Source organism: Chrysemys picta, chromosome 1, assembly GCF_011386835.1.
Source record: "Chrysemys picta bellii isolate R12L10 chromosome 1, ASM1138683v2, whole genome shotgun sequence".
In the NCBI taxonomy this organism is placed as follows: domain Eukaryota; kingdom Metazoa; phylum Chordata; order Testudines; family Emydidae; genus Chrysemys; species Chrysemys picta.
The window spans coordinates 70,150,147-70,175,255 of NC_088791.1; the positions used below are offsets into that span (position 1 = coordinate 70,150,147).

Below are 25,109 nucleotides of genomic sequence, written 5' to 3' on the forward strand. Positions count from 1 at the left end.
TCCATTCCTCTTAGTTTTAATTAGGTATGAAAACAAATATTGTATTAATCTTGATGCTTTAGTGGAGCACCATGTGTAATTTCAGTGTATTATATACAGATAGTACAGAAATATTTTCTATAGGAAAAATAAATAGAACTATATATGTGTAAACATTCTGGGTGAAAGCCTGCCACCCACTGAAGTCAATTGTAGAACTCCCATTGACTTCAGTGGGGCAGGATTTCACCTCTACTTTGAAAGCATATAGCAGTGACAGAATATTTTAAAAGTGCATACAATGTTATGTGCAACAATTCTTTAATTTTGAACATTTTATATATGCATATTTAATTCATATCTATTACGCCGCCTTAATTCAGTCTCTTCTGGTTCCAGTATCTCTCTATTTATTATTTCTTGAACTTCTATCACCTTTGGCTCAATCAGCTGACTAAGTGTGAATTCACAGTCACACAGTTCATGCTCTTCCTTTCTGTAACCACCATCAGTATCTTCAAGCAGATCTTCAATACTATGATCTTCATTGTCATCTGCTTTTTCCTGAGTATGTTTGCCAAATGACTGAATGAGATCTTCAAGTTTCTCATTACATGTGTGATTAACATCTTAGTTTACAAAAAAAGAAAATGAAGATTTAAGATTAGTGACAGGGTTCTCAGTTTCAGAAGTCATTCTTAGAAGTTTCAGTTTTAATTCCTCCAAAAAGTCTGACTAATGCATTAGCAGCCTATTGAGGTTGAGAGCTCATGATGCATTCCGTCAATTCCAATCTCTCTAATAAAGCAGCAGAGGACTTCTGGCTCTAAATGCAGCAGTGCATTCTGGTAGGATTGAGCTGTGTTCCCACCTCTAAAGATCCAACATCTCGATTTGTAACTAAGTACCCGTCAGGTAAGTGAGCTGCTACTTTTATAGACAACTTGTGGCAAAAAATAAGATTTTAAAATACCATCTGATAATATCCACCAGTCTGGAAGTAAGAACCATATTGCATCCAAGATGTAAAGAATTGAATGTTCAGTTCATACAACTTAAGTAAGCTAAACACTGATTTACTGCAAGAAGGATCTACAATATTGACTGAAAACTAGAAGTACCTTTTAGTTTCATTTCTGATTTATCCAATCCACTTTCCTTCATCAGCTGTCTAATGGACTGGAGCTGTGTCATTATTTCATCTTTCTGTTCACAAGCCAAAGCATTAACACTGAAATGAAGAGACAAGAAGCTGAAGGTTCACCTGAGCAACAACTGGAAATGAATACTTGTCAAAATTGCACCGAAAATATTATTCTGACTCCAGAATAGATCGAACTATTTTTTCCAGGTGAATTACTACTATCATGGTTGGATGAGTGACTAAAAACCAGTTTTAAAAACTTGCTGGCAACCATCACTACATTTCCTCTGAAGATTGAGGGGAAAAAAGCAAAACTGAAGTCAGCCAGTAGCTATATTTCATTACTGAATTTTTATGATGGGTGTTCCAGTTGAAGAAGTGTCCACTGAAAGATGGAATTAACAATGAAAGCTATTCTAGACAACTTGTCTAAATAAGACCTCAGAAAGGGAACATTACAGCTTGGATAAAAGTGTCTTATCAAGATGTTTTGTTTTGAAGAGATTGCTGTTAGAGTATTAACCAGTTGCAAGTTTGTCATTTAATTTTCTGATTTAATAAGGAGCTTCAACCTACTAAATTTAATGTATTGAAAGTTATTAAGTTCAAGAACAGCACCAAGGTAATACATTTGTTATAATTTAATAACACAGTTCTCATGAAAGGTGTCAAATCAACACACAGCCCCTATCTGTGTGTGAACTGAGTACTCTTGATTGCTGATGTACAACACTCCCAATTAGTGTGCCTCAACCCTACTTCAGGGAAGGTACTTTTCTAGAAGCATAAGTAGCTCTTGTTAGTTATTCCCTAGTTTTCTACTGAGACTACCAATGGATCAGAAATTATGATAATTCCCTATGATATACATTCATAGCCACCTAAACCAAGTAAGATAAGTTCATAAAGGCCAAATATGGTAGCTATCAAATGGTAGTTACTTTTGGTCACTACCCATGATCTTCAAGGGGAAGAAACTCCATATTATATTAACAGTCATGAGCCATCCAATCCCCAGCAAAGAATTTCAAATGCTATGTAGGTTTACTTTGTATTTAGAAGAGATTTCACTAAAAACAATACTTATTTCTCCTTCCTCAGAATCTGGATTAAGTTTCAATTAAGATCAGTTTTTCTACAACTGGGCTTCCCATAATTTTGAAAACAATCTTTATTAAAAGTCATTTGCGAAACCAGGAATTTTACTTAGTACTTAAGATAATAGTATTGTTTCTAAAGAACTGAAGCAAAATTGGTGAACATGTTTTACATGGGTGTTTTGAATGTGGAAAGACATGAAAATACCACTTTGCAGTATTATCATCCCATTACTATGCTGCTTACATCTGTATGTCAACAAGGGAACTGTCTGTAGTAATGCCTGTTTAAATCTGCAGCGTTGGCTACTGTATGTACAGCATTATACAAATGCTACATTACAAACAAGAACAACAAGGAGTCTGGTAGCACCTTAAAGATTAACAGATTTATTTGGGCATAAGCTTTCGTGGGTAAAAACCTCACTTCTTCAGATGCAACCACCCAAATAAATCTTTAGTCTTCAAGGTGCCACCAGACTCCTTGTTATTTTTGTAGATACAGACTAACACGGCTACCCCGATACATTACAAACAAGGTTTCTCGGTACTTTTCACCTCATAAATAAGATGATCTTTTGAGATGTTTGTAACTCCCTAAAAAGTTAGGGGTCAATTAGTAAAACTTTATTTAAGGCATAACCTGTATTCCCTATCCTGAAATTACTCACCAGTTCGACAGTGGGTCTAACTGAGTCAATAAGGAATTTAAAATTTTTTCTGTCTGTGCTAGATGCTGCTCCAGTTCCAAAAGCTGATGTTCTAAAAGAGAAGACAGTGTATTAGACATGTGTTTGCACTGCAAAATGGCAGCAAAGAAATAAAAGCCAAATTATGTTTTTGGTTAGGTAGACATTATCAAAAAGAAATAAAGTAACCCCTTCTCTGTAAAACTTTGGAGTGACTGTGTGTAAAAGTTGCTCAGCTCTTGGCACTACCTTACCCCCAAAAAAGGAGGAACTGGAGTCCAGAAAAAGTAAACTCCAGTTATCAGACAAATGGGGGGGGTGGGTGGGGGGGAATTGACTAATGAAAAACTATACACACAAATATTTTCCTAAGCATGATGGGGAGGACACACTAATAGGTTACAGGGATTTGAAGGATGTAAACACCAGCAAAAGCAAAGGAGTTGGTAAGGGTAGTAAATAAAAAGGAATGTAACTAGGAGCAATAAAGGGAAAATCATGACTATAAAAGCAAGACATCCTGATAGTAACTATTAAGCTTACTTAGGTTCCCCGAAGGACTTACAGAAACCACATGACTTGGCGTTTACACTAGGCTCAATAAGACACTAGAAAGTGTGTTGTGGGGAACAATCCCTTATTAGTATGCAATGATAATGGATTACTCCATTACTCTTTACTACATCTCTTCTATAAAGAAGTTATGATTTTTAACTACACTAAAATTTGACATGCCCAGTCTGACCTACTCTAAAAATGACACATTAGTTCATTAGAGCAGAAGATCAATGAGAGTGTGACCCAAAAAAGAAGGTTGTAATCTACCTAAACTGCCAAACTCCCACCCTCAAAATTACTTTATTGGAGAGCATTCAACCAAGCATAAGAATGGCCATCCTAGGTCAGACCAATGGTCCATCTAGACCAGAAACCAGTCTTCCAACAGCGGCCAATGCCAGGTGCTTCAGAGGGAATGAACAGAACAGGGCAAATCCCCTCTTGTCCACTCCCAGCTTCTCACAGTCAGAGGCCAGAGACACCCAGAGCACAGGATTGCATCCCTGACCATCTTGGCTAATACCCACTGATGTACCTATCCTCCATGAACTTATTTACCTAATTTTTGAACTCAGTTATACTTTTGGCCTTCACAACATCCCTTGGCAACGAGTTGCACAGGTTGGCTGTGCACTGTGTGAAGAACTTCCTTTTGTTTGTTTTGAACCTACTGCCTATTAATTTCATTGGATGACTCCTGGTTCTAGTGTTATGTGAAGGAGTAAATACCACTTCATTATTTACTTTCTCCACACCAGTCATGATTTTATAGACCGCTATCAATCATCTCTTTTCCAATCTGAAGAGTCAGTCTGATTAATCTCTCCCCATATGGAAGTTGTTCCATACTCCTAATCATTTTTGTTGCCCTTTTCTGTACTTTTTCCAATTCTAATTTATCTTTGAGATGGGGTGACCACATCTGTGTGCAGTATTCAAGGTATGGGTAAATCCTGGATTTATACAGATTTAATGTCTTATCTTCTATCCTTTTCCTAATTATTCCTAACATTTTGTTAGCTTTTTTGACTGCCACTTTGCATTGAGTGGATGTTTTCACAGAACTAGCCACAATGACTCCAAGATCTCTTAAGTGGTAATAGCTAATTTAGATCCCATTGTTTTGTATGTACAATTGGAATTAGGTTTTCCAGTGTGCATTACTTTGCAGTTATCAACAAAGAACGTCCTGTTACAGCAAGTTATTCTAGATGCATGATGGGTCCTCATTGCTAAACAGAACGAGCCAACCAAAAACAAAAGTCATGCCCTTGGCATTTTGAAACCAAAGGCTCACAAATAGCTCCTTAATAACCTGAAAAATGAAAAAAGGAATTCTAGAAATGTGGAAACATGGACAAATTGTTAAGGATGAACACAAAAGAATAGCACAAGCATGTAGAGACAAAAATCAGAACGCCTAAGACACAAAATGTGTTACACCTAGCAGGAAACAGAAGGCAATATGAATAGGTTCTAGAAATACATTAGGAGCAAGAGAAAGCATTGGACCACTGCTTAGCAGGAGAAGGAGATCTAATAACAGTGACAACAAGAAGGCTGAGGTGTTTAATGCTTGTTTTGCTTAAGTCTTCCATAAAAAGGTTAACTGTGACCAAATGCTTAATATTAACAATAAGAGTGAAGGAACAAGTTAGAGAATATTTAGATAAATTAGATGCATTCAAGATGGCAGGGCCTGACAAAGTTTACTCTAAGGAACTAGACATAGTTCCCAATGGTTCTGAGATTGCTATCTTCAAAAACTCATGGAGGATGGGTAAGGTCCCAGAAGCCTGGAAAACAGCAAACATAGTACATATCTTTAAAAAGAGGAACAAAGAGGACTCAGGAAGTTAGAGACCAGTCAGCCTAACTTTGATGCTTGGAAAAATACTGGAACAAGTTATTAAACAAACAATCAATTTGTAAGTGCCTACAGAATAATAGGGTTTCATGTAATAGCCCACATGGATTCATCAAAAATAAATCCTGACAGGCCCCTTCTTTGATAGGATTACTGGCTCACTGGTTGGGGGGGGGGGGTGGAGGGCGGAAGTAGTATGTGTGATAGATCTTGATGTTAATAATGCTTTTGACAGTTTCACATGACAGTCTAATAAGCAAAACTAGGGAAATGTAGTCTAGAAGAAATTACTATAGGGTGGATGCACAGCTGGTTGAAAGACCATTCTCAAATAGTAGTTATCAACAGTTCACTGTCAAACTGGGAAGGTGTATCTAATGGGGTCCCTCAGGGGTCAGTCCTGGGTCTATTACTATTCAATATTTCCATTAATGACTTGGAATGAAGTGGAGAATACGCTTGTAAAGTCTGAGGATGAAACCCCTCCCAGCGTGATGTCAAACATTTTGATGGACAGGATTAGAATTAAAAACAAAATTGAAGAATTGGTCTGGAATCAACAAGATGAAATTCAATAAAGACAAGAACAAAATACTGCACTTTGGAAGGAAAAATCGAATGTGTGAACACAAATTGGGAAATAACTTGCTAGGCAGTAGTATTGCAGAAAAGGATAAGGGCGTTCTAGTGGATCATAAATTGAATATGAGCCAACAATGTGAATCAGTTTCAAGAAAGTCTAATATCATTCTGGGATGTATTAAGAAGTGTTGTATGTAACACAGGAGGTCATTGTCCCACTCTAGTTAGCAATGGTAGGCCTCAGCTAAAGTAGTGTGTCCAGTTGTGGGCACCACACTTTAAGAAATATGTGGACAAGCTAGAGAGTCCTGGGGAAAACAACAAAAAGGATAAGAAGTTTAGGAAACTGGAGCTATAAGGAAAGTTAAAACAACAGGACATATTTAGTCTTGAGAAAAGAAAGCTGAGGGGGGACTTCAGTCTTCAAATATGTTAAGGGCTGGGGCTGTTATGAAGAGGACAGTGATGAACTGTTCTCCATGTCCACTCAAGGCAGGACAAGAAGTAAATTGTTTTTCTTAATATCCAACCTAAACTTCCGTTGCTGCAGATTAAACAATCTCACTAAAAAGGATAGTAAGCTCTGGACTAGGCTTCCAAGGAAGACAAATCCCTACCACTGGAGGCCTTTAGGAACAGGCTGGACTAACACCTGTCAGTTATGATCTAGGTATACTTGGTGCTGCCTCAGCAGAGTGGGTGGGCTAGACAGCTGCTCCGAGTCCCTTCCAGCCCCACATTTCTATGATTCTAAGTATGCCACTACTGAGCATTGCTCTATGCCTATCACATACCCAAGCACCTAATTTTAAATTAATAGTCTTGCTAATGTTCTTCAAAGCATTTTAATAAATTAAGAGACTGGATTTTGTTCTGCAACTATCAATGAATGTATATGGTTTTATTTTAGAAGGAAAACTAAGCATTTTGCAATTATGCATGTTCTGAACTGATGCCTTGCCTGTTTCTTTTGCCTTATCTTCTGCTGTATTTTTATCTTTCTTGGAAGAGCTTCCTTCTTGAGATTTCATCTTAAAAAAAAAAAAAAAAAAAAGTGAAGTTACACTTAAGCCAATATAATAGCTTAATATGCGTTTTAGAAGATAGAAACCTTATTTAAGCATCTAAATGTATTAACAGTTTCAGCTACTATTTACTTTGTGATATTTTCATTCACCCTTGATCCCCCCCCACCCCTCAAACTAAGTCAAACACAGCAAAACTCACTGAAACTATCCAAAGCTTTTTGCCAAAAAAAGTGACATTTTAACATTTGTGAAATAATGTCCATAAAATGTTTGTCCAAATCACTCTAGTTTTGCTAGTATAGCAGGTGTCCTGTTGCTTTCTGAAGATGCATTAAAATGGTTTTGTTTTATATATTTGTTTCATATAATCTCACCAGAAGTACCCACTTCTGAATCAGACAATTTATTGCAAGGCTGCCAGAAAACAAGCCAAGGATAACAAAGATGTGTATATCTTTGAAAACTACATTCAAGACCTTAAATATGTTATCCTATCTCCTAGAACTGGAAGGGACCTTGAAAGGTCATTGAGTCCAGCCCCCTATCTTCACTAGCTGGACCAAGTACTGATTTTTCCGCAGATCCCTAAGTAGCCCCCTCAAGGATTGAACTCACAACCCTGGGTTTAGCAAGCCAATGCTCAAACCACTGAGCTATCCCTTCTGCCCACCCATTGTTCATCAATGCACAATATTTTGACTTCTACCTCAAATATGTCATTGTAAGCACATAGAAAAAAAACCCCTCTGATTTACAGTGCCACCTTAAACTAGGTGCCACATTTTAGTCAAAACAGTTTATAGAACTTCTCAAATCACTATATGAACAACGCATGAAAATGGTTATAAGGCTATTCAATTGGGGAATTTGTTTTAGCAGACACATTAGCACCTTCAATTTACATTTAACCACAAAAACCTTCAGAAATGTAACCTCCTAGACCAGGGGTCGGCAACCTTTCAGAAGTGGTGTGCCAAGTCTTCATTTATTCACTGTAATTTAAGGTTTTGCGTGCCAGTAATAGATAGATTTTAACATTTTTAGAAAGTCTCTCTAGAAATCTATATTATATAACTAAACTATTGTTCTGTGTAAAGTAAATAAGGTTTTTAAAATGTTTAAGACGCTTCATTTAAAATTAAATTAAAATGCAGATCTTATCAGTTTATTGTGATCCTTGCCCTTGCTTTTCCTTGCTGAGTTTTCAGGGCTGCCGGGAGGGTAAGTGTCTTAAAAATAGTGAATTGCTCAGCTACTGCAGTGATGGGGGCCAGATAAGCCAGAGAGTCCAGGGCCGGACGGGACCACCAGCTTATTTAGCCTGGTCTCCTGCATGTCATAAGTCATCAGCAACTGAAATTAGACCAGGTGTTACAGCCAAAGCTACAGAGGGAAGTTACAAGACTGCACAGTGCACTGCAAAAAATGGAAAGCCATTTGCAGACAAAACCCCAGGCCAGCAGCAGAGTGCCACTGAAAAATCAGCTCGCATGCCACCTTTGGCACATGTGCCATAGGTTGCTGACCACTGTCCTAGACCATATGATTATGCAAGACAATTAAGACTCAAGTTTCTGACATATCTATGTATGCTAACTACCTCAACTACAGTATGTTAATAAAGCTCTCTATATAGCTAAGTGATGACAATCGCCAAGTATGCAAAGAGTATAAACACCAAGGGTGCTGAGGAATGCCAGCATATAGGGTGGTAGAGAGAAATCTCATTGGGAGTGATAACATTATTAAAAAAAGGTATGCTGAATGTCAGGAAAATTTTCTTGATAAGACCTTTCGGGCCCTGGAATTCTCCAAGAAAAATGGTGGAAGCCCTATCTATATCTCTAGCTACGGCTTCTACCATTTTTCTTGGGGAAAATTCCAGAGCCTGAAAGGCCTTAAGAAAATATATCTGGGGCATTTAAAAGGCAAATTGTGTTGGGGGAGGTTTTGCTTTTTATATTGGATAAGCAACGACCTTTTCTCTCCAACCATACAGTTAAGTCTCTTGTAGTACAGGCCCTCATCCTGAGTCTCAATTACCACTACCTCTTTTCCAGCTTTGAGAAATGCAGTCTGCTCCGCTTATATTGCTGCAAAAATAGTTTTCATGGCTCACCGCTTTGACTATGTCAGCCCCCTTTGCATTCCTCCCTCTCCTCACAGAAAACAAGCTCCCCTTCTCCTCCTCCCATCACCCTGCACCCCCACTCCCATTCAGTCCCTGGCTCAATGCTGTCACCCCACTAGCTCCTGTGCCCCCACCCCAGTCTGTCCCCCCGCCCTTCTGAATCCCAGTCTATGTGACCCACAGCAGCCCTGTGTGCCCCACTCTGTCCATCCCTCCTCCCCCCCCCAAAAATCCTGTGTTTCTTCACCTGGCCCTGTTGATGGGGCACTGTGAGGAATGCAGTGTCTCCCCTTCACCCTATCTGCAGCTGACTGCTCCAAACCCTGAGCCAACTGCCCTCTGTTCTGGTGTCACAGCAGCCCTTGGTGGGTAAAAGGTGTAACTGAAGCACCTCTTCAGCAGAATCTATTTTCTGCAGAGAAAAAAAAAAAAAAAAAAAGCCACACACCACTGTGGGGGACATGAATTCTGCACACGTGCAGTGCCGCAGAATTCCCCAGAAGTACTTTTGAGGCCTGTCCTCCATTATCTCCTATACACATGAAGAGGTCAACTTCAGCAGCATCTGCGGTGACAATGATACTAGTCTTCGTAAATTTAACAAATGTGTTGCAAACAAGCACCTTCACGCTCTCTCCCATATTGCTCCTCATGCATGGGAGGAGATTCCCCATAAACATCCACAAGACCAACTGATCAGCCTCCTTAAAACTCTTCTCTGTCATGATGCCCACAAAAGAAACTTCAACAGCTGTCAGGCAGCTAGAGTAATGTGACAACTACTTTTCATACTGTCCAGTTTTGACTTATAACCTTATGCTCCTTGTTTGTGGTACCCACCCGTAGTCTCTGGTCTCATTTAGACAGTAATCACTTCAGAAAAGCTGGGACTGTCATTTTATTATGTGTTTGTATAGTGCCCAGAATGCGGTTGTCCAGTTCTAGGACTGGAGATCTTAGTAGCTACCACAATGCAAATAAATATCAGGACCTCACTTTGCTAGAAAACTGGATTACTACTTCTCTTTCAGCACTAAAAATAGACATGGTGTTATGTTTTTTAAACAAAATTCCCCATTGTTGCAGCATAACTGTTGGGATTAAAAGAAAAAAAAAAAGTCTAGACTTCTACTGCTAAAGATTTCAGGGCGTGTCTATACAATGCTGCTAGCATGCTCTAGAAGGTACTAATTACATGAATTAGGTACCTTTGGACCCTGTTGGCATGTTCTAAGACAGGGCAGGTAGATTTACTCCTGAGAGAATTTTGCACCAAAAAAATTCTACTTATTTTATTTGTCAAAACACAGCAACAATAATAAAAATCACACCATTTTTAAATAAATTACCAAAATAACTGAAAATGGTGTGATTTTATTGTTGTTACTGTGTTATTTTGACAAATAAAATGGGCAGAATTTTGCAGAAATTAAAGTTTTTAGGCACAGAATTTTTAATTTTAGGTGCAGAATTCCCTCAAGAGTACCAGGTGCAATTTAGAAGCAGGCAGCTCTGTAGGAGATCCAAGTGCAGAGGGGATCTGTATGCACAGGGATTCATTGAGGGATTCTGGGTGCAGGGGAGTACAGGTGAAGTTGGTTAGGGCTCAGTGAGGGGGGGGCCCGGTCTGGATGCTGGGGAAGGGGTCCAGGTGTGGTGGGCTACCGATGCAGTGTGTGAGGTTTGAGGGGGTGGGGGGGCTCCTGATACAGGGAGTGAGGCTTGGCAGGGTAGAAGTTCGGGAGGGGCTCAGTGGGGGGCTCCCAATGCAGGGTGGCTGGGTGCATGGGCTGGACCAGATTCACAGGGGTTGGGTAGACGGGGGGGGGGGAATAGCTCCCCATACAGGACCCCTCCCCTTGTGGAGGAGGAACGGTGGGGCCAAGGAGTGGGGGGGGATGGCTCACGGTACAGGGAGCTGCTCCCCCCGTCTGACCAACCCTCATACCTCTGGACTCACCCCATACATCTAAACCCCCCACTGAGCCTCACTCTCCCACATGCAGAACTCTCTACCCATCAAGCCTCACCCCCTGCACCTAGACCCCCCACTGCCATGCAGAACTTCCTGCAACCGGAGGGACCCAACCCTAGTTGCTCCATGTGAGGGAGGGGGAAACTCCATCTCAGTCATTGTCCTCCTCCTCTGCCCAGCCGGGATGAATGTCCCTGTGCAGCCAAGGCATCCACAGACACACACACACCCCTTTCCCTCCCGCAGTGAGACTTACCTCTCCCCCAGCTGCTCCAGGTGCCTTGGCAGATGTGCCCACACTGCCAGGGAGGAGTGAGCAAGCACTGGTGCAGCTTCTCTTTGCTTCCCCACAGAAACCATTTTTCTGCGGGGAAGCAAAGAGAATCTGCAGGAGGACACGTTTCTGCATGGGAAGAGAGAGAGTTTGAGCCGCTACTTAGGTTATGAATAGTACTATTGTATGAGACTGTATCGCCAAAGTTTTGTCCAAGACCCAGAGAGAGAAGTTAGGATCTTAGATTTGAAATGTAAGAGACAAGAGGAAAAAAAGAAGGAGTTAGAAAGTCTCCATACACAAAAAAAAAAAAAAAAAAAAAAAAAATGCAGTCAACAGCACAGTTTTTAATTTGCAGCTCATCTTTGAAGCCAGATGGGGGCAAAAAACCAAAATAGGTGTATTTTAAAGAACAATCTGCATGGACACAGGGGAGGAACAAATGACCTGTTAGGTCTTTACCATCTCTCACTTCTATGGTTAAGATATTTAATATTTACCTTCAGGAATTTGTATGCTGCAAACACCCCCACACCAATAGCATACAAGGGCATGAGGGTAAATGCTAAGTCTTTGCCACTGCCTCTAGTTCTCTCACTCTTCCTGTCCTTTTCCATTACATTCCTCATCTGCTGAAAGCTTTGGTATGTTTTACTTTCAGAACTTCCTGAATTCAGATGAGACTGATGAACTCTCCCAGAGGCACCTGCAAAATGAAATATTTTAAAAGAAGAAGTTTAGCCTCGTAGTTAATTTCAAAATCAGACTGTTGAGATTTTCCTCCTTGTAGATTCACCATTTCTTTAATATTGTGTCAACCAATAGAACAACCACATACAAGGTTACAATAGACCACCCTTTCACGTATGCACAGTAAAGGGTATATTTAAAAATTCTTCAAAGCTACTAAATAAAACACAGTACAAATTACCAGGCAATTTCTTTCTTACCAATGGAAATAATCTGGCAAAGTAATTGCAAACTGCAGTTAAATTAGATATAACCAGTAGTACACTGACATTAAAATCAAAATGCAAATAGCAATTTGGCAGTGAAAAACCTACTGGAACTGCTTTTTATTATTATCAAACTTTCACTAATTTTTCTATAAAAAGAGCTTTGATTTCAGTATTATCTACCTTTAGAAACAGAAATTTAATGTTTCCCTATCTAAGCAAGGGACATTCACTGAAATAACCATATTAGCATATGTAAAATACAGGTTTTAGCTGTAGGTTCAGTGTTATTATGAATGCTCTTTTACACGTATGTAAGAGTGTCATATCTCAGTAGAGTTAAATATTTAGTGGAAAAAAGTACAGTATTACACATGTGCAGTACAAGTTTTCCAAACACTTAACTATTTCTAAAAAGGATATCCATATGTCTAATTAAGATGTCCTACTGACGATTGAATCAATGAGTCTGAAGTTTCAAAAATTAGTATATTTGAAATTTGAATTGAGGAGAGCAAGAATAGTATTGAAGCATGAAAAGTCTGCTTCCCACATACCAATATGATATAGAAAATGTCAAATGAAATTTTAGCAACCTTTACATGGCTAACAAATATATACCCTTAAGACGAAAATAAGCATGAAGTTTCAGACTACAGTGTTATTCTTCCCCCCCCCCAGAAATAAGTAACAAATGCATTCTTTGCTCAAGTGCCACATCCCAGTCACAACTTCTAATATCCTTCAGAATACCAACACTGCTGAGGATTTCTAGTGAGACCAATGAAGAACATAATTACAGCCAGTTCTCATGTGAATCATAGTAAGCTTACTACTTCTGCCAACAGTTGCTAGCCTATGGCCATATTTTGCTGCCTATTGAACAATGTGCCTTAAATTTTCCAGAGATGTGAGCCTTGTTTCATTCAACACCACTTCACAAGCAGGTGATACTGTACTTGAAAAAACACACTCCCTGGTATTAGCTTACATGACAATAGCAGTGTCCAGTGAATGTACAAGTGGGATTCAAGCCTTAAACAAAAATAGACATTGCAATTTTGTCACAGTCAAAGGAGAAAGATTACTAAAATAGATTCCTTTAGGTGGAAGAGTGGTTTTGATACAGATTTAAAAAAAAAAAAAAGTCAAGAAGGGAAAATACGAACTTAGATGCAGGGAGAAGACACCAAACCGTGATATTTTACAAATCTAGAATAAAATGTCTAATGTGAGAATGATTCTTAGAGGGTTTAGAATTATTTTAAAATGCCAAAGCCCTCACCAAAAAACATTCAGACCTCTAATGATGAATTGGAATTATAATTAAGATTAATATCAGCTCTTCAGTGGAGTGGTTCTCAACAGCCCTTCAAGTCCTGTCATATTTAATCAGTTTGCAGCATCTGAAATTTGAGCAACTTTTACATATCCAATTGTTGTTCTTTGGAACATGAAGTAGAGCTGGGTAGCCATATTAAAAGATATCACATGAACTACTCCAACTAATGCAGACAGAACTTAAGACAACACAAACAGCTACCTCAATCAAGTTCATGGATATCCAGACAGAGCTAAAACAGTTTAAAATGACATTGGCAGGTAGCAAACAACATTTGAATAAAACAGTTAACTCATTTGGCCATTTGTATTAATTCAAACACAGGCAGATTTTGGGTTTAAGGTGCATATCAAACTTTTGGCATAGCTCTGATTAATGAATCAGTGTTCAAAATTAGAAAGCCTGCTTTTTATAGAGCCGCAGTATTTTTAATATAGTATCCAAAAGTCACTAGATTCTTTCCTAACATATGGATGACAAGAATTTATAGTCTTAAACCAAAAAGGGTAAGGTGACATGGAAGGAAGAGCATGCAATAATTATTTTTAAGATATATATTTCCCTTCACCTAGTTATTTTGCCCATTAATAGTTAGTCTTTACTTTCTGCTGTTTTAACTTGTGCTCAGTCATAGCATTTGTACCTATTTCCAGTTTTGTTTGTTTTCAAAACATTTAAGTTACTTTAATCTCTTATTTCCATTTTTTAAAAAGCCATTTATGTAAATATTTCTATATGCTTAGACTTTGTTTAGATGAATCATCTGATGCAATCCTCATGACTAAGGCTACAATTTAGTCATGGGTATTTTTAGTAAAAGTCATGAACAGGTCACAGGCAATAAACAAAAATTCATGATCAGTGGCCTGTCCAAGGCTTTTACTAAAAATACCCATGACTAAATCTGGGGGAGAGAGAGGGGCGGCAACGCAAGCGGCTGCTGCTCGGGGGGCAGGGGGAACACCACTCCAGCAGCGGCCAGTGTAGCTGGCTGCAGGGCCACCCAAGCCTCAGAATCCATGACTTCTGCGATCTTTGAAACACACACAGACAAGTTAAAGCACTTTCTTCTGTCTTCTTTCTTTTGCATAAATAACCAATGGAAAAATAGGCAGCATGATTTACTGGCCAAACAGCCAAGATGTGAGAGGGTGTTACCTAATGTATGGGTCAGAGGAGTTTGGATATTTTCTGAATTGGCACAGGGAACTGAATACGTGGGAACTGCACAGCCAGCTAAAGAGTTTATTTTACTTTGTTACTATACCAAAACACTAGCTCCAGTAGCTAATGCACAGGAACTGTGGGCCAGATCCTGGCGTCCAGTCAAACAGGATGACTTGATTTAACTCACCGATTTTGATCATGATTTAAGTCAACAAGCTGGAAATCTTTATTTAAACAAAGAATTTTAATCTCATTTTGCATTTCACTTTTTAGTCCTTCTAATGAAAAAAGTTGAATCTCACTGGGTTGGTAAATATATTGATTTTTAATTAAATATAGCCTTTACTCTAAGTTTGGTGGTACTTCTTGCTAACAAGGAGGAAATGCTATATCTATTTAATTATATAGCTTAAGACTTTATTCAGATTCTTATTTTTATTATGTTAAAAATGGCCTATGGCATCTTATTTACTAAATGATTCATATGCTGCCTGTGATGTTTTTCCAGCTGCATGTAGATGGGAAATTGGAATTAAAGATAACTTTAAAATGGTGGGGTTTTGTGTTTTTCGTTAAATAAAACCCCATCTTAAATTCACTGGATAGGCAAGAAAAAAGTTTATCAAGATATAGTTTACATTTAAAACTAACTTATTTATTAAATAAAGGAAGTATTAGCTATAGTTCGAATTGTTTCTGGTCATCATGTACTTCCAGATTTTAAAACTAGTAGATCACATCCCGATTTTATTCATAGATTGGAAGAGAAAAAACAAACTTTCCTGCTTTTTCAGCTGCCAATCAGCATCTCAGTTTTGAATGGATTAGTCACTGAAATGAAATACATGAATAAACTGAAATGAAGTGTTCTCTCTACACCTGAAGAAGAAACTACTGCTGTCAAAAGGTAGTTTAGCGCTTCAGCAAACTCTGATTCCAGAGTGACTTCCAACATTTCAGCAGTTTGACTCCTTAAGCTTTATCAGCAAATATGTGCTGCTTGAATATTTAATTTAAATAGATTATAATAAGTTCAGGTCTTAACATAGGTTGTCAATCTCAAATTTAATTTTGAATAGTTTTTTTTAAATGCAATTTAAATTTTAAAAATCCATTTTTAAAAAGTATTGATTTTTATCCATCCTGCAGCCAAGCCATCTTCAGTAATGGGCATGGAACATACTCAGATGCAGGAGGAATCTCTTGAAGTTCAGTGGAAACCCCTAACATTAATTATCAGGGTCGATGAGCTATAAAGAGTTCTAGTCTTTAGTTCTTCTTGGCCAGATGGATGATGACCAAATTAAGGTGTAATTCTCCAAAAGGGATTTAGAGGTACCTAGTAAAAGAGAAAGTTCTTCAAGTGATTGCCCACATGGATTCCATTCTTGGTATGCATATGCCCCATATGTGAGAGACCAGATTCTTTTGGCCAGCAGTGTCCTTTGTAGCCCCAGAGGTCCTCACACCCTCAAAAGGACATACAGGGTATATTTACACTGCAATAAAACATCACTGGCTGGCCTGTGTCAGCTGACTCAGGCTTAGGGCTACAAAACTGCAGTGTAGATGTTCAGGCTTGGGCTGGAGCCAGGGCTCTGAGAACCCATGAGGGGTGAGGTAGTGTTCTTTAATATTTTTATTAATCAGTTAGTTGTTAGAGTCTTATATTTAATTGCCACTGGCTTAAAAAAAAAAAAAAAAAAAAACAAACACACACACCTTTCCCAGGCAGGTTTCCTTTAGACTAAACACCATTCCCCACCCCTGTACAGAGACAGCAAAAGCTAGGTCTCCAGGATTCAAGATATATCCTTCATGCTTTGATGCCTATTAACCATGGACACTCTTAGTGCCTACTCTGCCTAGGAGAGGGACATATCCCAAGCAATATTCCATATGTTTATCATTCTCCAAGAATGGAGGAAGCCTGCATGAACCTATTTCTCCTCGGGAGATCAATGGAAGCCTCCTTGGGCACCAAGTGAAGGCCACAGCCAGGCCAGCCATCTCATCAGTCTCTCTGTTAGGGACCCCGTTATCAGAAATACCACCCCAAGCTCCTGGGTCACATCTACTCAAAGGCCCCATTCATCTGCCACTGTTCCAGTGTCAATATCTTCGGACGGGGCAGAAGAGAGCACTGCCCCAGGGAGGAGCAGGGTCAACGAGGAGGGGGGGAAGCCAGGCCCGGAATTTTTTTTGACCCCCCCCACCCCCCAGCAAGGGCAGACCGGCTAAACAGGGCCGACCAGGGGGGGGGAAGAGGAGGAGCCGGTACAAGTTACCGGGGCCTGGTGGTCGGAAGGGGGCCCGAGTTCCCCCTCTCCTTGGCCCTGTTTAGCCAGTCCGCCCTTGCTAGGGGGCCCGAAAAAAAATTTTCACCGGGGCCCGAACCCGCTCTTGGCGGCCCTGGGGAGGAGCCCAGGTCACCCTCGTCAGTGCCTTGCAAGCAGACACACAAGAGTCACCAACCTCCTAAGGGCCAAAATCCTGACAAAGTCCCTTCAGGTGCTCTGATACCAGTTAGCAACAGAACACTAGTGGTAGCCACTACATCTATGGACCACGTCTCTCCTGGCAGAGTTCTGGGATACTAAGGGTACGTCTTCACTACCCACCGTATCTGCAGGTAGCAATTGATTTATCTGGGATCGATTATATCGCGTCTTAACGAGACCCGATATATCGATCCCCAACGCGCTCACCGTCGACTCCGGAACTCCACCAGAGCGAGCGGCAGTAGCGCAGTTGATGGGGGGAGCCGCGGCTGTCGATCCCGTGCTGTCTGGACCCCAGGGAATTCGATCCAAGATACGCAACTTCTCACGTAGCTGAAGTCGAAGTATCTTGGATCGATTTCCCCCCCAGTGTAGACCAGCCCTGAGCGTGGATTTAGTGTTGGAATCACCTCTCCTTGAAAGAGAGTGGCAACATCCAAATCACCAGCCTCTGAGTCATTGGCTAAGAGGGTAGCCACAGTACCAACCTTCCTTCCACAGAGTTATGGCATTCCCGACAGAAGAACCCCACCCTTGGAGGGAATATATTCCTCTCCTCATTCTCCTCTATGTACACAGGAACTTTTCCCCTCCTAGGGGTAGCAGAATTCCATGTGAAGCAATTTCTTCATCTCCCTAATTTTTCCACAAGCCTCATTTAGCCTTGGGGGGGGGAGGGGAAAGAGAAGAAGAAGGGAAGGATTAAATTTCACACGTTTGTCCTATCAGTGTAAAAGGACAGTGGCCTTACATGAACATGATTCATGAACATATGTAGGTTGTTTGTGGCATTTGCAGGCAGAATTCTAAGTCAGGCCATATCTTCTCAGAGATTGTCGAAATCCATTTCCAATTGCATAAGTATATGTTATGTGTTAGCCAAGTTCGATCTGCCTAACTACATTTAGTGCTCATTCCACTAAAGTCCAGGTCTCCTGCATCAGGACTGCTGCTCATCTGAAATACGACCCTATTTCTAAAACCTGTAGAGCAGCTACTTGGAGCTCAGTACACATATTTACAAGATACTTTCTTGGTAGAGGCTTCCAGATCAGTTGCCTATTTTGGTAGAGCTGTCCTGAAGACCTTCTTTAAGTAAGGCTTTTAGGAACCACCTCCAAGCAAACAGATAACTGTCTGTTAGTCATCAAGATTGAAATCAGTGTGGACAATCACTTGAAGAATGTTTACAAACCCTACAATAACTACTCTTTGAGATGTGTTTCCGTATGGATTCCAGGACCCTGCCCTCTTTCCTTGCTACTGCAGAGTCCTACTCCTCTGGGAACCTGCATTGGCAAAAGAACTGAAGGAGGACTGGGCCCACTCAACCCTTTATACCAGGGGTCGGCAATGTTTGGCACACGGCTCGCCAGGGTAAGCACCCTGGCGGGCCGGGCCAGTTTATTTACCTGCTGACGCAGCAGGTTTGGCCGATCGCGGCCCCCACTGGCCGCGGTTCGCCGTCCTGGGCCAATGGGGGTGGCGAGAAGCGGCACGGGATGTGCTGGCGGCGGCTTCCCGCCGCCTCCATTGGCCCAGGACAGCGAACCACGGCGAGTGGGGGCCGCGATCGGCCGAACCTGCCGCGTCAGCAGGTAAATAAACTGGCCCGGCCCGCCAGGGTGCTTACCCTGGCGAGCCGCGTGCCAAACGTTGCTGACCCCTGCTTTATACCCACAAGTAGGGAAGCACGAGGGCAGCTGGAGCACAGGCCTGGCCCCAGTGGATAGTATTGCCCAACAGAACCCAAACTTGGCTGCATGCACATTAAGAGTGGAATCCATGTGGACAACATCTCATAAAATCATTACTGTAGTAACTGTTCTTTTCAAAGATGCATTTTTAAAAGGGGCATCACAACTGGCAGCTTAAATTAGAGCTGTTATTTTTACTCAAAAAAAACAAAAACAAAAAAAAACAGGAGTACTTGTGGCACCTTAGAGACTAACAAATTTATTAGAGCATAAGCTTTCGTGGACTACAGCCCACTTCTTCGGATGCATATAGAGTGGAATAAATATTGAGGAGATATATATACACACATACAGAGAGCATAAACAGGTGGGAGTTGTCTTACCAACTCTGAGAGGCCAATTAAGTAAGAGAAGAAAAAAAAATTTGAAGTGATAATCAAGATAGCCCAGTACAGACAGTTTGATAAGAAGTGTGAGAATACTTACAAGGGGAGATAGACTCAATGTTTGTAATGGCTCAGCCATTCCCAGTCCTTATTCAATCCTGAGTTGATTGTGTCTAGTTTGCATATCAATTCCAGCTCAGCAGTCTCTCGTTGGAGTCTGTTTTTGAAGTTTTTCTGTTGCAATATAGCCACCCGCAGGTCTGTCATTGAATAACCAGACAGGTTAAAGTGTTCTCCCACTGGTTTTTGAGTATTATGATTCCTGATGTCAGATTTGTGTCCATTAATTCTTTTGCGGAGAGACTGTCCGGTTTGGCCAATGTACATGGCAGAGGGGCATTGCTGGCACATGATGGCATATATCACATTGGTAGATGTGCAGGTGAACGAGCCCCTGATGGTATGGCTGATGTGATTAGGTCCTATGATGAGGTCACTTGAATAGATATGTGGACAGAGTTGGCATCGGGCTTTGTTACAAGGATAGGTTCCTGGGTCAGTGGTTTTGTTCAGTGATGTGTGGTTGCTGGTGAGTATTTGCTTTAGGTTGGGGGGTTGTCTGTAAGTGAGGACAGGTCTGTCTCCCAAGATCTGTGAGAGTAAAGGATCATCTTTCAGGATAGGTTGTAGATCCTTGATGATGCGCTGGAGAGGTTTTAGTTGGGGGCTGAAGGTGACACCTAGTGGTGTTCTGTTATTTTCTTTGTTGGGCCTGTCTTGTAGGAGGTGACTTCTGGGTACTCGTCTGGCTCTGTCAATCTGTTTTTTCACTTCAGCAGGTGGGTACTGTAGTTTTAAGAATGCTTGATAGAGATCTTGTAGGTGCTTGCCTCTATCTGAGGGATTGGAGCAAATGCAGTTATATCTTAGAGCTTGGCTGTAGACAATGGATCGTGTGGTGTGTCCTGGATGGAAGCTGGAGGCATGTAGGTAAGTGTAGCGGTCAGTAGGTTTCCGGTATAGGGTGGTATTTATGTGACCATCGCTTATTAGCACAGTAGTGTCCAGGAAATGGACCGCTTGTGTGGATTGATCTAGGCTGAGGTTGATGGTGGGATGGAAATTATTGAAATCATGGTGAAATTCATCAAGGGCTTCTTTTCCATGGGTCCAGATGATGAAGATGTCATCAATGTAGCGCAAGTAGAGTAGGGGCGTTAGGGGACGAGAGCTAAGGAAGTGTTGTTCTAAGTCAGCCATAAAAATGTTGGCATATTGTGGGGCCATGCGGGTACCCATAGCAGTGCCGCTGACTTGAAGGTATATATTGTCCCCAAATGTGAAATAGTTGTGGGTGAGGACAAAAAAAAAAATCACAAAGTTCAGCCACCAGGTTAGCTGTGACATTATCGGGGATACTGTTCCTGATAGCTTGTAGTATTTTTATTCAGAGGCATACATATGATCTTTCTTGTATCTTGACTGCACTGTGAGCCAGCAAACTATTGATATTTACTAGAATCCAGCTTCATCATTTGTTGTTGAAGAAATATCCCAGCAAAGAAGCTATGATTTGTGTATTTTTCAGGCCTCCATTTGGAGCATATACTTCTCATAAGAGCCTTTGCATCAATCTCATACATCAGCATTGTAGATAACCCAGACCACCCCTCTACTTCTTCCTCAGTGATGCACACTAAGTTTTAAGCAGGGAAAACTATAGCATTTAGTTGGCAGTGGTTTTACATTCACCACAGGAATGTCTTAAACCTTAATTTCCCCTCCCCAAACTAGATGGACGATTGCAACAGATTTTAGTTACCCAGACAATTCCCATGAGTACTATATACGGGCGCTTGTATAGCTCCAAGAATGGAGCCATTAGTGAGCATTGTTTATTGAATGTTTTTTCTTTCCCCATTACTTTTTGATGCCAACACCTCACTTCAGTGGCCATTTAGAAAAATCTAAGTAAAAAACTACCTTGTACGGTGTATATAATCAGGATTTTAATTATTTATTATGGTGACATTTAGAAGCCTCAGATCCATTGTGTATATTGCCTAGCACACGTAACAATAAGACATCCCTGCCTCAAAGAGAAAGGTCCAGAAAATGTATAATTCTATAGCAGGGGTCAACAACCTTTCAGAAGTGGTGTGCCGAGTCTTCATTTATTCACTCTAAATTTAAGGTTTCACGTGCCAGTAATACATTTTAGTGTTTTTAGAAGGTCTCTTTCTATAAGTCTTTAATATAACACTAAACTATTGATGTATGTAAAGTAAATAAGATTTTTAAAATGTTTAAGAAGCTTCATTTAAAATTAAATTAAAATGCAGAGCCCCCCAGACCGGTGGCAGTGTGAGTGCCACTGAAAATCAGCTCGCGTGCTGCCTTTGGCACATGTGCCATAGGTTGCCCACTCCTGTTCTACAGGTTAAACCTAAGCTTTAGGGCCATTCTGAACGGCACATAAAGATTTACATATTGTATAGAGGCTCATAAATTGCCTGTTTTATTCCCAAGTATTCAACAGTGAATTATTAGAAATCATATAATGTTTATGTTATTTCTCCTGGTTTACAACGGCCTTCAACTTATTAAATCATAAGGCTGTCTCAAGAAGTTAAATTGATCTAATTAATTACAAATATTAAAATCTGAATCTGACGAAGTGGGTATTCACCCACAAAAGCTTATGCTCCAACAAGTCTGAATTTATAAGGTGCCACAGGACTGTCACTTTTTACAAATATTAAAATGGACCACTTGCCTTCAGAAATATAGGGCCAAATCCTTGGCTGGCATAAATTAGCACTATTCCATACCAATTTAGACCAGACAAGGATTTGACTTTAGTGAACAGCTAAAATCTCAGCACAGATGAAGATTATTAGTTTTAAATAACCATCATCCCCAATGCCTGTTTGGGGGAACACATTACCCAACAATCAACATTATTTGATTTCCTTATTGAGATTGTAACACTCAGCTTTCACACTTCCCTGCATTCTGTTTTTACCAATTATTTGGAATAAAAAAAGACTAAGAACACCAGTTGGTTACAAGCAATACCTTTTGTTAGCCTAATAAAATGTGTGCTTTTGAGAACAGAGCATCATCTACACTATTAGAACAGGAGGAATGCCCCCAGTTACTTCTTCTCTATTAAATGAAACAAAGTGTGTCTTATCATTGTCTCTATTTTGTGATTCCTTTATCACGACTTCATTCTGTTGACTACAAATACTTATGTTTATTTTATGCACCAGAACACTGGGTGAGTGTAGAAAGTTAAATAGTTTCATTTATCCCAAGTTGATTGTCACAAGACTCTTTTCAAGCTAGCCTCTGATGTGTAGCTCTGTAAACAACATGAGAACACAAAGCAATTCCAACTATTGGCCACAGATAAGTTTACAGAGAGGGAGGCAAAGGCCTAGTCTACACTATAGGGTTGCGTTGACATAAGCTGCCTTACATCACCTAGCTGTGGAAGTGTCTTCACTTAAATTTGACTCCAGCTGACATAAGTGTCTTGCTACACCAATTTAGTAACATCACCTCCCCAAGCAGCCTAGAATCAGAGTCAATGTAATTAGGTCAACACAGCATCAGTGTAACACTGAGTTGCTTACATCAACTACTAGGTGCTTTCAGGAGCCGCCCCACACTGGCAATAAAATTGATACAAGCATTCCTGGTGGTGTTGAGGACCCACACCACCAACACAAGGAGCCAAGCCTGCACACACAGGAGCGATCCAATGTGGTGGCTGTATACCAACATAAATTAGATCGACATAATTTTGTTGGGTAGACATGGCCTAAACAGGTTATGGCTTCACCCCCTTCCACAGACCCTCCTGACGGGGGATGGAGGGCAGAGAGACCAGGGTCACAAACTGCGCCATCTCTCACACCCACAAGCTTACCCACCAAGCGGGGGTGGGGTGGAGGGGACAATATAAGAGAAGTCGCAGCCTATTACCCTTTCTCCCACCACCCCTCCTCCAAGTAGGGGAACAAGTGCGGGGGAGGGGGGAAACCAGACTGTTACCCAAAGCCGGCCCGCCGGCACCACTAGTCTTCCCCACTGCCGGGACAGAAGGGAGGATTGGGCGGCGGCTCCTCTGTACCTGTGGGGGGCGGATCGTAGCGACCGGGGCCAGCCTTGCCCCCCCGCAAGGCTCTCCCTGCTCCTCCTCCGCCCCCGAACAGCCTGGGCACCGCCACGAAGAGGCAGAGCAGCAGCACGACAGAGACCATGCCCTGCTGCAGCGCAGAGACCGCCATGGCTTAGCCGAGCGCGCCCGGAACCCGGTGCGAAGCCCTGTCCTGCTGCACCTTCAGGAGGAAGAAGGAGTCGGACCTGCCGAGGAGCTGCCAGGGAGCCCGGGATGAGAGGCGGCTCCAGCCGTTCTGCGGCTCCTCCTCCCCTGTCGGTATCGCCCCCTGCGGGCTCCAGCCTCTCCTCGGCTAGCAGCGGGATCGGTCCTGCAGTCGTAGACTGTCCCCAACCCCTGTCATGGGGTAACAGAGACAGGGAGTCCCGCTCCCTCATTGCAAAACAGACAAAATATACACAGCCCCAAAACACCTCTGCACAGGGCCAACTAGTGCTTTACAGTCCTCCTAATACACCCACCACAGGAACACCACGTGGTGCAGTACGGTCCTGTGACACCCACCACTGAAACACCACTATAGGAGCCACAGTCAGGTCACACAGAAACACCACAGTACTCAGTGCTTAAGTTCAGTACAATTATAGTAAACACACATTCTTTAATTAAAAATAAAAATTAAGATATTATAAATACGCTTCATTCACAAAAACCAAGATTTAGTAACGTCAAATGCCTTTCCCCGTGAGTGTTTTAGATTGAGATAGATGAAGTCTTTAAGAAATAAAATAAAATAAGTAATTATTATTTATTGGACTATTGTAGCTGAATAGATGAGAAATTTCATTACGTAATGGGAAATATCATTTACAATTTCAAAATAATTCCTCTCTTTCTACACACACACACTCGCTTACTTTTAATTCAGCATGTATCTTTCTTAGTACTTAACAGTGAAAAATGTAATTAGGCAAGAACTCGAACAGTTCAGGTAGTTAGAAAGAATGAGGATGGAAAACCTCTGCGCTATAACAAGTATATTGGGAATACCGGAATGGACTTGACACACTTCTGGAGGCTATGAAATGCTTCCAGACTGCACCTGTTTCAAACATTTTCCAAGAAAGATCTCCAGCGTCTAAGCCCTCTCTGATTTTAAAGCTACCAGCAAATTTAACTCCTCATCCTGACATCTGTCAGGAGCTTGTTTTTACCAATTTGCAGGAGGTACCTATGCATTCCACGGAGGCAAAGTATATTCTCATTCATACGTCTACAGACTTGGTGGCAACCAGGGGCTGACAAATGCCATGGGGAAGGGGCTGTTTGCTGCCGCAGAGATTGGCAATGCTGCTTCGGGGCAGGTAATAACAGTTTTGAGGAGGGGATGGTTTTCAGGGAGAGGAGTAGAGTTAGTGATGCTATTATGTGTGAGTTCCAGGAAAGTAGCGGGTGTCCGAGTGCTGTAGCTAGATGCCAATGGGAGGGAAGGGGGGCTATGTTAGTGCTTCCAGATAGGGTGACCAGCTGTCCCGATTTTATAGGGACAGTCCCGATTTTGGGGTCTTTTTCTTATATAGGCTCCTATTACCCCCCAGCCCCTTCCC

The 25,109-nt window shown here is 41.2% G+C and overlaps 1 protein-coding gene across 1 annotated transcript; it reads right to left on the bottom strand.

The window, feature by feature from the left end:
* On the bottom strand, positions 1 to 23,854 carry LOC122174676 (protein RIC-3-like). Its single transcript, XM_042860109.2, has 6 exons — positions 23,515 to 23,854; positions 11,825 to 12,030; positions 6,878 to 6,947; positions 2,892 to 2,982; positions 1,101 to 1,210; positions 1 to 608 (listed from the first exon to the last, which is right to left on the bottom strand). Exons 1-6 carry the CDS (start codon positions 23,669 to 23,671, stop codon positions 316 to 318), a joined length of 927 nt encoding a protein of 308 aa, XP_042716043.2. The 5' UTR covers positions 23,672 to 23,854; the 3' UTR covers positions 1 to 315.
* Between the last annotated feature and the right edge of the window lie 1,255 nt (positions 23,855 to 25,109).

Coding starts and splice junctions, on each gene's coding strand:
- LOC122174676 (XM_042860109.2), bottom strand. CDS start 23,671: ATGGCGGTCTCTGCGCTGCAGCAGGGCATGGTCTCTGTCGTGCTGCTG. Junction 6,948..11,824: donor CAGCATACAAATTCCTGAAG/GTAAATATTAAA, acceptor TTTTTTTTTAAG/ATGAAATCTCAAGAAGGAAG. Junction 609..1,100: donor ATCAGAAATGAAACTAAAAG/GTACTTCTAGTT, acceptor TTGTAAACTAAG/ATGTTAATCACACATGTAAT.